Source organism: Phoxinus phoxinus (genome assembly GCF_949152265.1).
Source record: "Phoxinus phoxinus genome assembly, chromosome: 18".
Classification (NCBI taxonomy): Eukaryota; Metazoa; Chordata; class Actinopteri; order Cypriniformes; family Leuciscidae; genus Phoxinus; species Phoxinus phoxinus.
In genome coordinates, this window is record NC_136893.1 from 5,297,095 (window position 1) to 5,316,784 (window position 19,690).

Below are 19,690 nucleotides of genomic sequence, written 5' to 3' on the forward strand. Positions count from 1 at the left end.
CCATGCAGCTTTAAACATAGATGAGAGTTTGGTACACTCGTTTGGAAGCGCGGTAGTACTTTAGGACAAACTTTACACTATATAAATAAACTCACCTTGGCTGGAACTCTGACAGACGTCGCTTCCATCCCGATCCGCCATTTCACCGACGTCACATGAGAGGATTAGATTAGGGAGCGCGCTTAGTACAAAAGCCTCTAGCGGACAGGTGCAGAATATAACAAACAAACAAATAGACATTCAGACAGATCATCTGTGTATAAATCTTGCCCGTCTCCAAGAGCTTTTTGCTAATATTCAATTTCATTCATTATTTGTATTAATTTTAATAGATGTTATTTTAAAAAAAATCTATGTTTTTTGGTTATTAACCAAATTCTATTTTTAATTATTCTTTTTGTTAAAATAATTTCTTTTTATATTATTTATTTTATGTTGTATTGTATAAAATGTGTTTAATGCTTTAATTATAATATTTTCATATTTTCAAATTATTCCATCGTTTATATTATATTGTAATTGTTATTTTTTTATTTTTTTTATTTATTATAATAAGTATTATGACTAAGGCTATTTAAAAAAAAAAAACATTTGAATGCCTACAAATATATTCAATATTTTTAATTAAGACACTTATGCACTTACGTGAATGTGTTGCCATCTAGGGATATTGTAGGCTACCTTTATGTTATTTGTTGGTAAATCAAATTCTACTTTCATTAGACACACCAATGGGTGATATTTTGAGAAATGTGAGATATAAAAGTCTTATTGTATGGGCTCTTTAATTGGTAAATACTGCTTAACCACGTTTTATTTTAGGATTTTATTCTTGCATTTATTGCTCAATTCATTGTGCTTAATTGTAAAACTGGCCTTCTGAGTAGTCTACTGTAGCCTTGAATGACCTACATGTTTAATGTTACTGTTTATGTATTTTCCATGTAATATTATGACATATACAGAAGGTGGCGCCAATTTACAGTACATTTGCACAACTTCAAAATGTAAATTGTAAAGGGTGTATGTGTCCCATCTGGGCCTCCATGATCTGAACATGACTGTTTAAAAAACGGCTTCTGTGAGAAATAGGTTTTGGGTCAGTATAATAAGAATATAAGTCAATGACTGCTACGTGCACTGTGTGTGTGTGTGTGTGTGTGTGTGTGTGTGTGTGTGTGTGTGTGTGTGTGTGTGTGTGTGTGTGTGTGTGTGTGTGTGTGTGTGTGTGTGTGTGTGTGTGTGTGTGTGTGTGTGTGTGTGTGTGTGTGTGTGTGTGTGTGTGTGTGTGTGTGTGTGTGTGTGTGTGTGTGTGTGTGTTGCACTGAGCCAGTTGTTATTTTTGGGCTTGACATCATTTGACATCTCTCTCTATTACACACAAACAAATGCATAAAATCAGAAAAAAAACTACTTCTAAGAATTGTTCTGATCAGCTTAATGCAGGACGAACAAAAACAGAACAATAAGCCGTGTATTTTTGGATTGGATGATTTAATATTTAATATCCCCACATAACCTCTAATCCACAAACACACACACACACACACACCATGCATTTTGTCTACCAATCCATCATCCTGGCTGCTCACACACATCATGCATCCCACTTGGTTATTATAGGAAGTATTATAAAGTATATGAGAACATGGTGGTACTAAATCTCCCCCTCATCTCTCTTGTTCTCTTTCTAGAGCAGCACTGCTGTTTTGGGATTGGGCCATCTCATTAGTGAGAGTTTCATTACGTTACATAAACCCTGATCACTTTCTCTCCTCACTGTGCTCTCCATCTAGCATACAAGTAAACATCTGGATCAACAGAAAAGACAGATAACACAGGCAACTCTTTCTCTGAGTTAGGTGACAATGTGCATTTGATTTATGTTAACCAGGACCAGTTTAGCAAGAATCCTGTGTGTGTGTGACATGTTTGACCTGTTTGCTTTTGTTTTACTTGTACTCTCCACCTGTATGTGTATTGTATTCTGCAGTATCATTTTTAGTATCGCTTATATTGTATTACTAAAGTACAATGGCCTCCATATATTATGAAGCAAAATATTAAACCAGTATCAAACGCTATTTTACTGTATTGTATTCTGTATTGCTTTTATGTATTGCGTGTATATTGTTGTGGATGGATGGATGGATATGTACGGACAGATAGATAGATAGATAGATAGATAGATAGATAGATAGATAGATAGATAGATAGATAGATAGATGGATGGATGGATGGATGGATGGATGGATGGATGGATGGATGGACGGACGGACGGACGGACGGACGGACGGACGGACGGACAGACAGACAGACAGAAAGATAGATAGATAGATAGATAGATAGATAGATAGATAGATAGATAGATAGATAGATAGATAGATAGATAGATAGATAGATAGATAGATAGATAGATAGATAGATAGATAGATAGATAGATAGATAGATAGCAGACAGACAGACGCATGCATGCATGAATGCATACATAGCCTACATACATACATACATAGCTACATACATACATGGTAGCCTCTATGAATATGCTAATAATTTAATACCATGGTAGCTGTCAAACTATCCATATGATACTGTCCAACCAGCGCAGAGGGATTCCCGTTTCACCAATACTGTGCGCGTTCTGGCACTCACAGCGTTAACGCGAACGCGCACATTGGCTAGCCATTCCCCTCCCACGCGCCGGGCGTCCTTTAAATGCTCGCGCTGTGCTTTAAATAGCAGGTGTGAGAAACTGTGTCCTGCAACATACACCCCTCAGACACCACCATCATCATCCTCATCGCCACCATCACCGACGCAATGTCCACCGCCAGCGCTGAGACGAGCGCACAGCTTCCCCCGGCCGCGGCCAGGGTGTTCTTCCAGCCCGGCGTGGCTGGCGTGGGTTGCGCCGGTTCCGGACCGATGCCACGCGATGACCCGGTGCAGAAAAAGCAGGGCAAAGTGACGGTCAAGTACGACAGAAAGGAGCTGAGGAAGAGACTCATCCTGGAGGAATGGATCATTGAACAGCTGAGCGAACTTTACGACTGTGAGGTAAGACTGCAACAGAACCGGAACTTGATAATCATTGATAATTACAATTTTATTTAAGGATATTTTAGTTTAGTTTATTGTAAATATAGTTTAATTTTGATAATTAGAACAAAAAACTATGTGAATATGTTTATTTTATTTTATTTGTAGCCTAGTATTTATTTGTATTTGTTTCTAAAAGAAAAATATATGTTGTAATTCAGATTGTAATACTAAATGAAATAAATGTAGCCTAAATAGTTACATTAATTTGAATATATATTGAATAATATAATTTTGTTGATTTTGATTAGCATTTATGCAAAGCATCTTGCAGTACAGTCAGTATACTTTGACCTTTTTATTGTTTACAGTTCTTTTTTACTGTATTTTATAATAATTTACATTTCTGCTCTTTTGTGTGAATGCTAGGCTATCTTTTAGAAACACAACAGCAGTAGGCTATAGATATTTATACCAACATATTACTTCTCATCAGCTAGGCAAAATGATCGGTTATTTTCATCTTTTGTTTTACAGTATTACTGGTTCTTCTTGGAGTAACTTGAGGTTAAATGTCTTGATCAAGGGCACAGTGGCGATGATATGTGAATCTGCTCTTGTGGGGGTTCTGACCTGAAAGGTTCACAAAGCACGGCTTTTAATCTCAAAGCTACAGTTCAGCACCCCCTTGGGTTTATAGGTTGATAAATTGTGTTTGTCTTTGTTTGACCTACATTTGTCTTCTTTAAAGCAGCAATGTAATGCATGGCACTTTAAAGCGTGGCATCCTTTAGCATCGGTCCTCATTTCAAGATTACAAAATGTCATTCTGCTGACCTCCGTGAGGTGTCTTATTGCTCTTTTCCTCTTTTGTTCTCTCTATCTGTCTCCCTCGGTGTCTCTGTTCTGCGGCAGCTTGCTTTTTTTCTGCTGATGCTGTGTTGGCCTTAGAGAGACAAGAAAGAGAGAAACCGCTAGTTTGACTTGTGAGGCAGAATAACGTTGACCCTGTTAAAAGCTGGATTCTGTGAGTTTTCCAAACTGAGTAAAAATAAGGGAATTGATATTTACAGGAGCACATACTATTGAGTAGTTAAGCAAAACAGGACACAAATCTGAGAAAAGTTATTATTCAAATGATAGCCTATATTATGGATTCATACTTCTAATTAGTGTTATCAAATCAATTAATCACATCTAACATAAGTGTGTGTGTGTGTGTGTGTGTGCGTGCGTGTGCGTGCGTGTGTGTGTGTGTGTGTTTTTCTGCTGTATTTTATGTTCTTTTTTTGCTGTATTTTATAGTGTGTGTGATACACATATATAAATAAACTTTTATGTTAGATGTGATTAATTGCGATTAATCGATGTGACAGCACTAATTAGAATAAAAAATACATCTTTAACATCAGAGATATTCACCATTTCATTCAAAAATGTGTTTCTCTTAACACCATCAGGTACAAAAATAGTGTAAAATACTTCTTATATTTGAATAAAAATGTTTTAGTTTAAAAACAGTTACATTTCTCTATTTATTGGGTTTAGTGTCGATTTTAATATATAAAAAACGCATTGAGTTATGGTCTGGGGCAAGTTGTTTTAAGGGTAGAGATTATAGGGTTAATAAAATGTGTTGTTTTTTTGCATGCATCTTCTTCAAAGTAAGCAGACATGGTAAATGAACCTTTAACATGGTCTCTCTAGAGTTAACACACAATCCCAGCAGCATATTATGGGTTTTTGGAGTCGAACATCTTATGGCAGCAGTGAGTTACCATTTGTGCCAAAAAAAAAAGGCATTTTATTTGTGGTGTGTTAATCATAACATCAAATAGGATGCTGTTTACAAGACAAGGTATCTAATTGGGTTAAGCATGTGAGCTAATAAAGATGTGTTTACTCAGGTGTACTTCAATGACATTACATTTACACTATAAACCAGAGAAGGAAGTCACACATAGCCAATAACCGTTCACAGCTCAATGTCTGGCCACCCATTAGCAAGTTGCAATGAAAGGCAAAAGACTTCATGTAAACAAAAGCATTATAGCGCATGCCAGCTGCACTAATAAACACTGAGAAATAATATTCAGCGCTGTATTTAGAGATGTATTGAGTGAGATTGTTGCATTTGTAATATGGCAGTGTTTGGGTTAAAGTCATTATAAAATCAAAATTGACAATTCATATTTTTTTAATGAAATATTGCACTATTTATTATAAATGCTTTATCAGTGTACTTTTTTTTTTTTTAATGCCCTCATAATCTTTAATAAAAATTACTTTCATGTCCTATTACAGCGACATTTTTCTAGTAGTTTGAGAAGCCATTTCACTTGATATCCGTCACGACCATTTCATGTCAACTCATGTTTGTTAGCGCGTATGCAGCTCTCATCATTATCATCTTTTGGGGCACTCTTTTAATTGGCTGAGCAAGAATGACCAAATCCATTTTGATATTCGCTAGCAGCAAGCTTGCATGTTTGATATTGCTTAAATATGCCTCTCACACAGCTAAATGAGTTATGGGAAAGTGTTTAGCTGATTGGATTAGCGTGCAACTCGCTAACAACAACATCTCCATTGTGCAATATGGCCGTTAGTGTAAGGTGATGACACCTAGACTACTTAAGGAAGAGTAGGTCAGCATGGGATTACTTGCTGACAGTGAAGGTTTTCTATATAAGTTTGACAGTATTAAACCAAAACCCTGAGGCCTAAAACTGATCCTCTAGTAGTATACATGAATGCACATGCTTTTTGCAATTGCATGCGTCGTTGCATTCACAAATATGCCAAAATGCATTGAAAATTTCATAATTTATCCTTTTGGCTGCGAGAGGAACTGCATGTATAAGTATAAACCGCCTTCTCAGTCATTGTCCTACTTTAATAGCAGACAGCTTGCTCCGCATGTTACTATAAACTTAGTTTATAGCTAACTACCTGAACAATAACATTTGGTTTAATAGTGCACATATTTGAATGCTGCTCTATTCCTCCCCCATTGAGTACAATCCAAGAATGCTTTAAGCATTTACAGTGCTTGCAATGTATAGATGAAATATTTGAGCCTGGCGCAACGTCAGATCTCACGCTTTATAGCATCACTCGACTATGACAGTCACAGAGCTGAACTCCGACCCCAACCGATCAAAATGAGTGACAGCACAGCGGGGATTAGATGAACTTGGTGGTCATATAGTGAGTGAATGTATCCAACGGAGCGAAAGCGAGAAAAAGGATGAGCAAGGGAAAAAAAATGGTGGAACGTTATCAGGATATTTGGAGGTTAATTTCTGTGACTTCTGGGAGAAGAGGATTGGGGAAAGGGAATTAGAGCCGAAATTAGAACGGAAGATGTGAGGAAAGTAATGGAAAAGCAGTAAGGAGGATCATAATAGAATTAGAATTGGATACGTTTAGTGGATGTAAAACAAAGGAAAATAAGGCAATTTTGGACTTGGAATTGAATCAATTTCATGCCTCGAGTAAAACAGTAGGCATCTCATGCACACACTAAAACCCTCTGAGAAACACTAAAAGTGTGTGTTCATGTGTACACCACCTCACCTGTGCTTACAAGGCTTACAGAGAACAAATGTAGGACGTTTCTCGTTGCAATTTGCAAGTACATGTGTATCAGAGCTCTTTGATGGGCTTTGCCTTGGTAAAACAGGTCCATCTGGAGTTCATTAGCGTATTGAACACGGAGATGAGGTGGTATACGTGCGAGCTAATGATGGAGTCCTCTGTCTAACTGAGTCCTCCTCAAATCAATGCCGGTCACAAACTGCTGCCTGGGCTGTTTTCTGCTGAGGATTCGGTCTATTTCAGGCACAGGGCAGCAGTTTGCAAGCATGCAGATTCTCTGTGTGAGAATCAAGGATGAATAGTGATGTGAAAGCTAATTCAGTAACACTGCTGTAAACACTAAATATTAAGATTAGTGCTCAATGAACATGCGTTTTAAACTTGAGGCCCATTCACACCAAGGACGATAACTATAAAGATGTCGCTTAAAAAAAAAACTAAATGTAAAAGAATAGCAGGGTCTACCACATAATATGGGGAATGTTACAAAAAAAACATTACATTTTAATCGTGATAAAGGCAAAATTTAGCCAGAATTATATTTTTTCCCTTATATAATGAAACATGGTTATTTTGCATTATGCACTAAATAGTGCAACCTATCAAATATTGTGACTAAATTCAGTCTCCTGGTAATTATATCAGTACTGAGTCATAGAGACGTTTTTTTGAGAATGGCTGCAAAACCCTCTCTCCGTACTGACACAACACAGCATCGAGATATGTCCTCTGCATTCAGCCCAGTGGGGTTCTGCTAATATGCCCGTGTCTGCAAAAGATACCCACAACCCCCCTCTCTGCTGTCTTTCTGTTCAGCGAGGGGGAAGGGGTTCGTCTTTGATGCTCAGCGCTTCAGGGCTCTGTCTGTCTGTCTGATATCACGGCCACTGCATTTCATTTCACTTCGACTGTTTGTATTGATTCAGCGTGTTTGTGTTTTGTATTAGAGACGATCCTGTCTGCATTTTGTTTGTTTATATTGTATTTTAATCTCCATCTGACCTTGCAGCAGAAGCATCGTAGCTGTTTGAAACAAAATAGTTTTAAATGCACATTCCAAAAGATTTTGTTGTACTTTTGATCATTAAGAGGCATAATTATTATATGTAAAAAAAAAAAGTTTGTCTTTATATTATTATTTTGAATAAATAAGCTTTCCATTGATGTATGGTTTATTATGATAGGACAATATTTAGCAGAGATACAGCTATTTGAAAATCTGGAATCTGAGGATGCAAAAAAAAATCTAAACATTGAGAATTTCCTTTAAAGTTGTGCATTTATGTTCACGATTGTGCTGCATTCACTCACAAAAATAAATGTTTTATGTATTTATGGTAAGAAATTTACAAAATATCTTCATAGAACATGATCTTTACTTAATATCCTAATGATTTTTGGCATAAAAGAAAAATCTATAATTTTGACCCATACAATGTATTGTTGGCTATTGGCTATTATATACTCTGCCCGGCCAAAAAAGTTGCTGTTTGGATTTAAATAGGCAAATGGTTAAGAGTGAGTCTATTTATATCATAAATAATTCTAGTGTCACATAATCCTTCAGAAATCATTCTAACATGCTGAAGGATCATGTGACCCTGAAGACTGGAGTAATGATGCTGTAAATTTAGCTTTGATCACAGGAAAAAGGTCAATTTTAAAATGCATTCAAATAGAATAACTGTGTTTTTAAATCGTAATCATATTTAAACAGCATTTGCGGTCAAATAAATGCATCCTTGGTGAGAATATTTGAATGTTTTTTAAAAAAAACATTATTTCAAGCATTTGACTTTTTTGATAAAAATGCATGATGCAAGTTTAGTAAAAAACAAAATTGCTAAGTTTATTTAAAAACTACATATGTGACCCTGGACCACAAAACCAGTCACATGGGTAAAATTTTTTAAATTGAGATTTATACATCACATGAAAGCTGAACAAATAAGCTTTCCATTGATGTATGGTTTGTTAAGATGGGACAATATTTGGCCGAGATACAACTATTAGAAAATCTGGAATCTAAGGGGGGGTGCAAAAAAATCGCAACATTGAGAAAATCTCCTTTAAAGTTGTGCATTTATGTTGGCGATTGTGCTGCATTCACTCACAAAAATACATGTTTTATGTATTTACGGTAAGAAATTTACTAAATATCTTCATGGATCATGATCTTTACTTAATATCCTAATGATTTTTGGTATAAAAGAAAAATCGATAATTTTGACCCATACAATGTATATTGCCACAAATATACCCGAGCGACTCGTGACTGGTTTTGTGATCCAGGGTCACATATTAATTCAAAGTTTGAACTCTGGTCCCTTTACTAATCAACTGTATGACTAGAGAAACATATTTCATTTGTATAATGAATTGGGGGTTTTTTGTCTTCAGTCATGTTTTTTCTTACCAGTGACACTAATAAAACCACAAATGCAGCTTATGCTCCCTCAAAAAATGGGTTCATGTCACTCCTGCCTTGTAGAGAGCAATTTTATCATCTTTATTCTGCCAACTGAAGGACCCCGGTCGTAAATCATCTGTGACGCTTATGCATGCACATGGTATTTTATGAGCACATATGTGCGCAGTACAGTACAATCTGCTTGTTTATGTCGGTATGCAAATGGTGTTGTGTGTGGGAGTTTGTGTGTGATTTCTGAGCATTGCTGCCGGCGTTTCTGCAAGCCCTCTCTCACACTAACGCCTGTCTGAAGTCCTCAGCGGTCTGACCTGTCTGCTCTGAGCGGGAGAGAGATTGCTTCCCTCTGCTTTGTGTTTGCAGATCAGACACCAGTCGACTGCGCTTTCAGGCACCGTGAACAAATAGGTCAAGTAAAGGTGTCTGAGCTGGTTCTGCAACACACACACACACACACACACACACACACACACACTCAGTGCCCACAATTCACCTGCAGGGCTTTTCATTCACAATACACATATATTATAAATGCAAGCACACTTGCACAGCTGGAGTGAAAAATGCTTTATGTAGTGGCATTAATGATTGGTCAACACAATTATGAAAATGACAAAGTCTGCAATATGATAGATGGATTCAAAAGGTAATGAATAAATAATATAATTTTTTTTAATAAAAAATTTCCCTGAGGTGGTTAATGTGGTTTTGGCACTTGGTTTCTTATGGACTTAGTGAATCGGTGTGAAATATAGCTAATGTAATGATTGTTTGAGGTGGCTGACGGCATCTGTGTCGGGTTATCTCGATTGATGTCGGATCAGTCTGTGATTGATTGGCCATGTCTTTGCGGCTAGCTTGACTGATCTGCTGATGGTTTAGCGTTATCTGATTGAGTCTTTGTGGCTGGCATTGTCTTTTTTGTTGCTATTTCTCCTTTCTAGGAAACTCTAGAAGGAACCCACACACACACAAATGCAAAAAGGTCTAAAATAATAGTCTTTGTAATGGTGAATGTGTAAACGCATGATATATTAGCTCATCTGACAGCAGCCAGCCTGAGCCAGGCGACTGATAGGATCATTATTTTAACAAAGAGCTCCAATAAGAAGCCATGATGTCGTTCTAAGAGAATGATTTGTCAAAATTGTAATTTATTGCGCATATGTAAGCGTGTCTGTTTTTGAAGATTTATAGTGTTAGTATATTGATCTGCATTCATTATTTGTCTTGTACAATGCATCATTGTCAGATTTTTTTCCTCACAGTATGAACCATAGTGAATTTTCTTCTGAATATTTTCTCACACACACACACACACACACACACACACACACACACACACACACACACACACACACGGAGAGGGACTCATCCTTATTAACTCTCCAGAAATAATCATTTTGACCTGCTTCTCGCTAAATCTCAGTTTCTCTTTCACTCACCGGCCACTTTATTATATACATCTGGCTAGTACCCGATTGCCTTCATAACTGCCTTGATTCTTCACAGCACAGATTCAACAAGAGGTGCTGGAAACATTCCTTTAGAGATTTTGGTCCATATTGTCACGAGAGCATCACAGTTACTGCAGATTTATCAGCTGCACATCCATGATGTGAATCTCCCGTTCCTCCACATCCCAAATCTGCTCTATTGGATTGAGATTTGGAGACTGTGGAGGTCGTTTGAGTTTAGTGAACTCACTGTCATGTTCAAGAAACCAGTTTGAGATGATTTGAGCTTTATGATATGGTGTGTTATCCATCAGAAGATGATACACTGTGATCATAAAGGGATGGACATGATCAGCAACTTTACTCAGGACGGCTGTGGAGTTTAACCGATGATCAATTGGTACTAAGAGACCCAAAGTGTACAAGAAAATATCCCACCATCATTACACCACCAGAACAAAGCCTGAACTGCTGATACAAGGCAGGATGATCATACTTTCATGTTGTTTACGCCAAATTCTGACCCGACCATCTGAACGCTGAAGCAGAAATTGAGACTCATCAGACCAGGCAACGTTCTTCTTCTTCTATTGTCCAGTTTTGAGCCGTGTGAATTGTAGCCTCAGTTTCTGTTCTCATCTGACAGGAGTGTCACCGGTGTGTGTTTCTTCTTCTGCTGGAGCTCTTCTTCTTCATGGTTTGATGTGTTGATCGTTCAGATACTGTTGCCTTCTATCAGCTGAACCAATCTGATCATTCTCCTCTGACCTCTGAAATACTCAGACGAGCCGGTCTGGCACCAACAACCATGACACATTCAGAGTCACTAAAATCAACTTTCTTCCTCATTCTGATGCTCAGCTTGAACTTCAGCAGATCGTCTTGATCATGTCAACATGCCTGAATACATTGAGATGCTGTCATGTGATTGGCTGATTATATATTTGTGTTAACGTGCAATTGAACTGTTGCACCAACATTTTTATGTTCATACATATATATTTAAAAACCTATTTTTAAAAATGCTGTAAAATTATGCATTGGTGAAATGCTTTTTGTGGGAATTTTTTTAATTGAAAATCAATGCCGTTGTACTAACGTACGTGTATATATGAAAAAACTCCCAAAATCCTACATCATGCGAAAAACCATTCATGCACATTTGATGAAGTAGAGTAAATCTGGGCAGTAAATCCTGGATTTGTCCTTGGATCTGTCAAGCAAATGCAGAATTGGCTGTAACACACTGACAAACTGGCACTCACAAACAGAAATGACAAATGTGCTTTCATATTGATGGTGTGTATATTATTCTATCTCTCTCATTTGCCAAACGAGCCAAAGCGATTGCCACATGGAAAATAGTCCCCTCTCTTCTTCTCACCTTTAAACAGGGGAGTGTATTTATAGACCTCGTCTCATCATGTGTGTGTGCCGCTGTCTGTCATCACAGCCTTCAGATTACCCTCAGCCTGTGACTGGAGTGTTTCCTGATGTTCTCGCTTCCCAAATAGCCCTGATGAACATATAATTCACAATTTCTTGGCTGCTGATTTGATCTAGACCACATCTATCCAATCTGTCAGAATTTCTGCAATAATGAAGGAAAATTAATTACTTGGTGGTTTCATTTAAGTATCAGATGTTTGCAGATGTTTCTTTAAAACTCAGGCACAAAAGAGATCTCGTTTGTGATTTTTCATGTGCTTCCACTCACGTATTATGTGTGATCTCTGTTTGTACAGGAAGAGGAGATGCCAGAGGTGGAGATTGACATTGATGATCTCCTGGAGGTGAACAGTGAAGATGAGAGAGCTGTAAAACTGCAGGTAAACTCCTGTGTGAGCGTGTGTTTAGACAAGAATGCATTTTCCTTTTAGGGGACGTTTACACGACAATGATGTATAAAAAACGGAAACTTTTGTTCCTTTGCGTTTTTCGTGTTCAGACGACAACATTGTCAAAATGATCCCTGTTCACACCGATCCGCGAAAACACCTAAAAACACTGTATTATGCTGCCAGGCCAGTCGTTGGCGATGTTGCTTTTTTTTAGAGCCGGGACTTTAACGCGTTAATTAAGATTAGTTAATTACACAAAAAATTACGCGTAAATTTTTTTTAACGCATTTTAATCGCACTTATTTTTGCACCGCGGAACATTTCTATTTGGATGAGTTTAGGCGGACCGATTATACTGGAGCACCAATAGCGTTCATAACTTGATAACTTCAGACAACAACAAACCTCAGTGAACATGAACAAAGAAGCTGACAAGACCGCTTCATAGACATCATGTCTCTATATAATATCTATGGACCGCTTTGGTTGGCCCCGTGGATGGGACATTTTGTTATAAATAACGAACGGATGGAAGCGTCGATAAGAGCATGGTTGTGTGCAAGCTATGCAACAAGGAATTCGGAACGGCTATTGCTACACTTAATGGCAAAAATAGCACTGGTCTGCTGGACTTGGTTGAACAAAAATAAACAATATTTTGTTGCTTAAGCTTATGTATTCAGTCATTATTCAATGGTATACTAAAAATCCATGTGAAAAAAATTACTTCTCACTGTTCTCAGGTCAAATATTTATATGCAATTAAAATGCGATTAATTTCGATTAATTAATTACAAAGCCTCTAATTAATTAGATTAATTTTTTTAATCAAGTCCCGGCCCTACTTTTTTAATATTTTTTTTATAGTTTACATGGAGACCATAACGGTATCGTTTTTAAACGAGTGCATTGAAACTAGTTTTCAAAAGTTCGCGTTCTCAGGCCCCAAAACGGAGTTGTTGTGTTACTGAACGGTCAAAACGCATAACAAGTTTTCCGATTTTGATTGTAAAAGGTGTCGTGTAAACAGCCCCTTAAACACTAGATTTTAATGCCAAAACATTGTACATGAATGCAAACACTTTTAGCTATGCTTGGTTTCATGTTGTTCTGAAACTTATCAGAATGCAATTCATAATGCTTTGTTCACTTCGCGTTCTCAGCACTGCTGAAAGCGGCGTTAAGAGAATCTTGCTGAGTAATTAGTTCTCGAGGCCGTATTATGCCCTTTTACAAAGTCTTGATTATTATTATTTTTTGGCTCTACTAGCATAGGTTTCAAAAATGTGTATGTATATATATGTATATAATAACAATTCCATATATTCTGCACTGTTGCAGCACCTCTCCTCCAGTCTGTCAGTAACGGTCTGGGGTGTGTTTCCCAAAAGCAAGCCATCCATAGGCCTACTATGGATACATGGATACTTGTATCTGGCTGGTGTGGATAGGGTACACCAGCCATGTCAACGAAACGAATGAATGAAAATTAGCTTATCAATGCATATCTAAATTCGTGCCTATGGTATGTTTGTAAAACGGCTGCAGGACTACCTAACCTCCACGGCCAGATTTTAATGTTTTATCAGACAATAACTACTCAATTGTTCTGAAAATTATACTAAAGCAAAATCTTAAGGCCGGATTCGGGACAACAGCTTAGATTTCGGGACGTCTGGTCATCCTAGTCAAGTGTGTTTTGGAAATGTCCCGACTCCCGACCCTTGCCATAACCACGTGTTTCAACGAACTCAACCAGCCCCCGCCCCTTTATTTTGCGTGTGCCTTGGGCGGGAATTATTTAAATGAGGAATATTGTGACGTGTTCATTCCCGGAAGAAAACTAAAGACTCAAGTCATTTCAGGGAGTTCAGAAACAGTTTCTGATATACAGAATAACTCCCGCTGGAGTGACTTTGTGCTTTGTAACTTTGCAGACCTTTTTCATGCTCAAACAGCAACATTACACACTAAACAATGTCCACTTTAAACTTGTATAAAGGCACTTGTATGTTTTTATACTATCTGTATAATTACATCTGCTTTATTGGAGACATTCAAATGAACTCTAGCACCTCCTTGAGGGTTTTTACTGCCACAGTAACACAAAAACGCTATATGCCCAAGCCAAAAATTCACATTGTGTACATAATTGTAAATGTTTAGGTTTCTGAAGTTGTTTGTGTGTGTCTCAGTCAGGTGATATCTTCCTTTTTTTTGTCCCTCAGGAATCACTGACAGACTGCTTCAAGCCCACTGATGTAAGTCATAACATAACATATAGGCCACCAACCCACAGCTCTGTCCCAAAACACAGTGAGCTGCCTACGTAGACAGCATTTTAAGGAGTATTTTAAGGCACCATATGTGTAAAAACAAAGCAAAGCCTTGATATATATATATATATATATATATATATATATATATATATATATATATATATATATATATAATCTGAAAAGGATACATGCAATGCTGCCTTTTTTGGACACAAAAAATTAAGTCTAACTTCTAAGGCGGCATCTTCATCAAAATGCTACCTTAAAAGGCTGCTGCCTATGTAGTCAGTAAGTGTTTGAAACGGAGCCACAAATTCCACACAAACTGAGACTTGCTAACATCTGTATGTCGTCTTTTAATTCATGCTGTACCAGTCACTCTATACACACACGCGCACACACACTGCTTTAGGACATGCTAGTGGATTTCATATGTGTGTGCACTGACCTGAAAACGTTTGTGTGTGTGTGTGTGTGTGTGTGCTCAAAGAATCCATCCAACATTATGAAAATCACAATGCATTAGACAGCAGACACAATAACCCACTGACACTGCGCGTGCACGCCGCGCGCGCCATGACTGTTTATATTACATTAAAAGCATCTGTACATACACACTCTTACAATCCTCTCTTATCTAATCACAGATGCTTAAACTATCATGCGTGTGTGTATTGTGCATCAAACCCAAGCACATAGTTTGTGAATCAAAGACCTTGCAGCATTGTTGCTGACCTACAGCCACAAGCTTTACACAGTGAATGAATGATGCGGAAACACGAGTAGATGAGACTTGAAGAATTTTACTCCACACAGTCTGTCTTTCTCTCTACACAAGGTCTTCGTGCGTGAGCTCCTCGGCCGGATAAGAGGAATGAGAAAACTCAGCGCTCCGCAGAAGAAAAGCTTTTAAGTGCTCGAAAACGCCAACGACAATCCAGCTACCTGGACTACAGGTCCCACAATCCATCACTCAGTCTAGAGTCAACATGCAGCCCTCAAGGACTCCATATCCCAGGATTCATTTCTGGCCCAGAATCAATATACCAGAGTTCATTTTCCAAGGACCCATATCCCCAAAAAAACACCTTTGTTCAGACCACCTTCATTTCACATAGATCACACAATCAATCCAAGAGTGCAAAGGTCATCCGGGACGCAATCTAAAAACAATCTCAGCAGCCGATCGGGACAGCGCTCTCAATCGGTCTCACAGGCCCAATACATTATTACACTGTTTGGTGCAGTATCACAGCGGTTTGTGTGAAACCACAACTGACTACGCCATTTCGTATAGCCTATTAATTGTATTTTATATTGTTTTTCTTTTAAGCTAAGTTATTAGTCACAACCAAATTTTTTTATTATTATTAACAGACTTTTTAACACCTTTTGGCCTTTCCTGCTGATCTCAGAATAGGTTTTTTTTGGTTTTGTCCAATCACTGTCCTGTACTGATGGCCAATATTCACCAATATCTGGCCAGTTAAATTGACTTTCATAATTTTGCACACAGTCTAAACACTTAAGTAATTTTGCTTCTCAAGTAAATGATCTTGATTTAAGATACTAAGTCTTGTATTCTGATCAAAATGAAGTGTGTTTATGCTTAAAACAAGAACAAATATCTTAATTCAAAGGGAAAACATGATTTTTTTTTGTGACCTCATTGGAAGATATTTATTTTTGTTTCAAGCATCGCATTGCTTCTCACGAAAATAATCTTGTTTTAAGAATGTTTAGATATTGTACTGGAAAAATTTTTTTTTTTTGCAGTGAGCAAAAGTGGTCATGAACTAATTGTGTAATGTTCAGTTTTAAATCTTATAATTGGCCAGAATACATATCAGTCTGTCATATTACCATAATTATTGTATTTTGAGAACGCTAATCTTTCAAGAATGTTGAACCGTTTTTTGACAGGTCTCAAAAAAAAAATTTCTGGGTTGTTTCAACCCAAAATTGGGTCAAATATGGACCGATCCAGCCGTTGGGTTAACAATTTAACCCAACGGCTTGGGTTTGGGTTTGTCCATATTTGACACAATATTGGGTTTAAACAACATGGCAAAAATAACTACTTTCATAGAGTGGATATGATTGTAGAATATGAAAAGTTTAAAGATTTTGGGTGGGATGTGCTGCCAGAAAGTAAAGAAATATATATTCGAAATTAAATACAAGTTAACTATTTATTATGAAGTATGCTATTGCGAACACAGCCTGAGATTTGAATGCTTCTGAAAGACAACAAGGGCTGCATGACAGTTGATCTTATTAACAGACACACTGTGATGATGGTTAGTGTTAATCTAATGATGGCTGGATGAGGAAGTAGTTTGACTCAAGCCATTATCGAAATCACATCTAGGTTATCTCCTCATACGGTTTCACACGAAGGCTGCCAAAGAATATACTGTTAAGTGGCTGAATATTAGCATATTATAAAGTGCTATTGATGTAAATTGGTATAATATGTTTGGCTATAACGAACATTTAATCTTCATGTCGGTCGGTTGGTGTCATACTATCATGGGTCAAAGTTTGTGTTTGATGGTGTAAGTTGTATAACAAGGAATCCAGGGGAAAAACTATGGTGCTGTTTAAACTTTTAACCCTCTACACAGCGTGGACGGATGATGCGTTTTGCAGGCCGAGAGAGAAAGTGCAAAAATATATAGAGATTCGCTCTTGTTCATCGAAGACTCTTCTATTTTTATTATATCGCAGTTTCTGTCGGCCTGCATCTATAGTATCATTGTGGATTTTAAAGAGTTTGACCCTTCTCTCTGAGAAGAACATTCAGGGTTTAGGCTGATCTCTTTATTTCAGTTTATTAAGTTTGTTCTAAAATGTATTTGAGTGTGCGAAAGCTTTATTTATGCATGTTTTATTGGCATGATAGGAACATTTTTGGATTGCTTACTAAAGCGATGATTTGTCTTTTTATACATTATTACAAGTATTACTCTTATAAATATTAAATTCACTTTTTATTCATTTTTAAGGACTGTATATCTGCGTTCTGGGTGTTTTTAATTGTTTTTCGTTTTTTAAATATATGTAAAGTGTGTTTTTTTTGTGCTGTTCTACTTACAATAAAGGCAAAATGTCTGAACTGTTATAATACACATTCATCAGTGTTGCTTAATTTTATTCACACAAATGCACAATATATTAAACATCATCATACTACAAGCAGGCCTAATTCGTGAAAAACACGGTCGCTTTGGGCCGTTATAGTCACAAATTTGCATCTAATTATACTGAACGTGTCACATTAATCCTTAAAATGTATTCATCCGCTTCATTGCCACAGTTAAGGCCGCTCATCATGTGGGATATCTGTAATTCTGCATTTTCATGCACACTCTTTTCCAAAATATATTTATTCTGTTTAGGATATATGTGACACCAGTGATTTAGTTATTATGCATTTAAATTGTTCATTTTATACTGCATATGATTAGCATCTTCTGATCCTTCAGCCAGTGAGATTGCTTGCGCAACAATTAAATAGTCTGGAATTTTTTTTTGAGGTGTCATGATTGAAATATATATGGTTTAATAAAGAGAATAAAAACATAGTGATGCCATTTATGTCCATATGTTAAATACAGCCTCCGTTAAAGGGATATTTCACCCAAAAATAAATATAAAAATTCTCACATTTTCTCACCCTCAAGTTGTTCTAAACCTTTGAGGGTTTTTTTTTTCCTTCTGTTGAACACAAAAGAAAATATTTCGAAAAATGTTAGTAACCAAACGGTTTCTGGTCCCCAATGCCTTTCATAGTGGGATCAGTAATATCTTCTTTTGCATTGAACAGAACAAAGTAACTCAATACTGGTTTAAAACAACATGAGGGTGAGTAAATGATGACATATTTTTCATTTTTGAGGGATCTATCTCTTTTAAGAGCACCGATATACATTACAAACACATTAACCGTGAAATCCCTTTATAGCAACACTTCCCCTTTAAATTTCCTGACCCACTTTTTGCGGGCGCGTTCGCGAGGGAGACTGGAGGTGCATGTGAGGAGAATGTCTAATGACAGGCGCGCGCTCCGGCTCTGCGCCCTCCAGATGTGCAACACAATCCATTCAAATGTCATTTAGCTCAATCAACAATCTAGACTGAAAGGGTATCAGGGTTTCTTCTGCAAGTAAACGATCCAATCAGGTCTAATTTGATTGTCATCAGTGCTGTTGTCGACCATTATAGCATCATGTTAAGATTGTGATGTGGGCTGACTGAAGTAGCCCAGTTTAACTCTATTCAGCTAATGTATTCTGTAAAAGCACTGGGCAGCATGCTCATCTTCCCCCTACATTTTCCTTCAGACATCTCTATTGCTCTTTTCGTGCACCATTGTCCCATTGGCATGTTTTTTTCTTTCATCTTTGAATCCCAGCCTTCGTCTCATTCATTTGTTTCTTTAACTCTCTCATATCTGGCATGCCAATGTTAGTGTGCCTGTGCCAGAGAAGACAGTACCGAAGCATCTGCTACACAGCAATGCAATCAGAGATTCGCCATGCGAGGAAGATTAAAAAAGCCACATGAAGCAGAATATAAAACACACATTCCTCTCTGCATTTCCCAGACCCATCATGAAGACAAAATATTCATTCATGCACTTGTGCATTTCCGAAAACTGTCTGTCACAAAGAGAAAAAAATATTCATGATAACAACATGCGCTACATTTATCATTAAAAATCAATTTATAATGAATGTGCTTTTTTTCTTTGGCATTACGCTGCAGTCAGCCATAAAGAGAGGCAAACACCGCAGGGGAGAACACAGAAAAGGACAAAGAGGAGGAGAGGAAACAGAGACACATGGAAACTGGAATTTTTTTACATTTTATTGCTAAATTTCCAAGAAATTAGGCTATATTTTCCCGCCTCAAGTGCCAGAGATGTCACCACAACACACACTTGGTTTAGTCCTAAGCAAATATGATTATGATTATTATAATATATGATGATGGTATATGTATGATTATAAATGTATGATTATCAGCCATATCACAGGAGCA

General features: G+C 37.2%; 2 protein-coding genes across 9 annotated transcripts in view; one reads left to right on the top strand and one right to left on the bottom strand.

The window, feature by feature from the left end:
* map7b (microtubule-associated protein 7b) overlaps window positions 1-183 on the bottom strand; it is a 49,304-nt gene extending 49,121 nt beyond the window's left edge. For 5 of the 8 annotated variants that reach the window (XM_079587540.1, XM_079587543.1, XM_079587541.1 and 2 more), the window contains exon 1: window positions 96-153. In XM_079587540.1, coding sequence (XP_079443666.1) covers window positions 96-141 — 46 coding nt within the window. In that variant the 5' untranslated portion in view covers window positions 142-153. Of the gene's footprint in view, window positions 1-95 lie in introns of all 8 variants that reach the window. The other 3 variants (XM_079587545.1, XM_079587544.1, XM_079587542.1) reach the window with 2 other exon arrangements.
* Window positions 184-2,650: 2,467 nt separating this feature from the next.
* On the top strand, window positions 2,651-17,779 carry ppp1r14c (protein phosphatase 1, regulatory (inhibitor) subunit 14C). Its single transcript, XM_079587581.1, has 4 exons — window positions 2,651-3,057; window positions 12,270-12,353; window positions 14,594-14,626; window positions 15,483-17,779. The coding sequence occupies exons 1-4, from the start codon at window positions 2,821-2,823 to the stop codon at window positions 15,555-15,557; spliced, it is 429 nt and encodes a 142-aa protein (XP_079443707.1). The 5' UTR covers window positions 2,651-2,820; the 3' UTR covers window positions 15,558-17,779.
* The last annotated feature ends 1,911 nt before the right edge of the window (window positions 17,780-19,690 follow it).

Coding starts and splice junctions, on each gene's coding strand:
- ppp1r14c (XM_079587581.1), top strand. CDS start 2,821: ATGTCCACCGCCAGCGCTGAGACGAGCGCACAGCTTCCCCCGGCCGCG. Junction 3,058..12,269: donor GCGAACTTTACGACTGTGAG/GTAAGACTGCAA, acceptor CTGTTTGTACAG/GAAGAGGAGATGCCAGAGGT. Junction 12,354..14,593: donor AGAGAGCTGTAAAACTGCAG/GTAAACTCCTGT, acceptor TTTGTCCCTCAG/GAATCACTGACAGACTGCTT.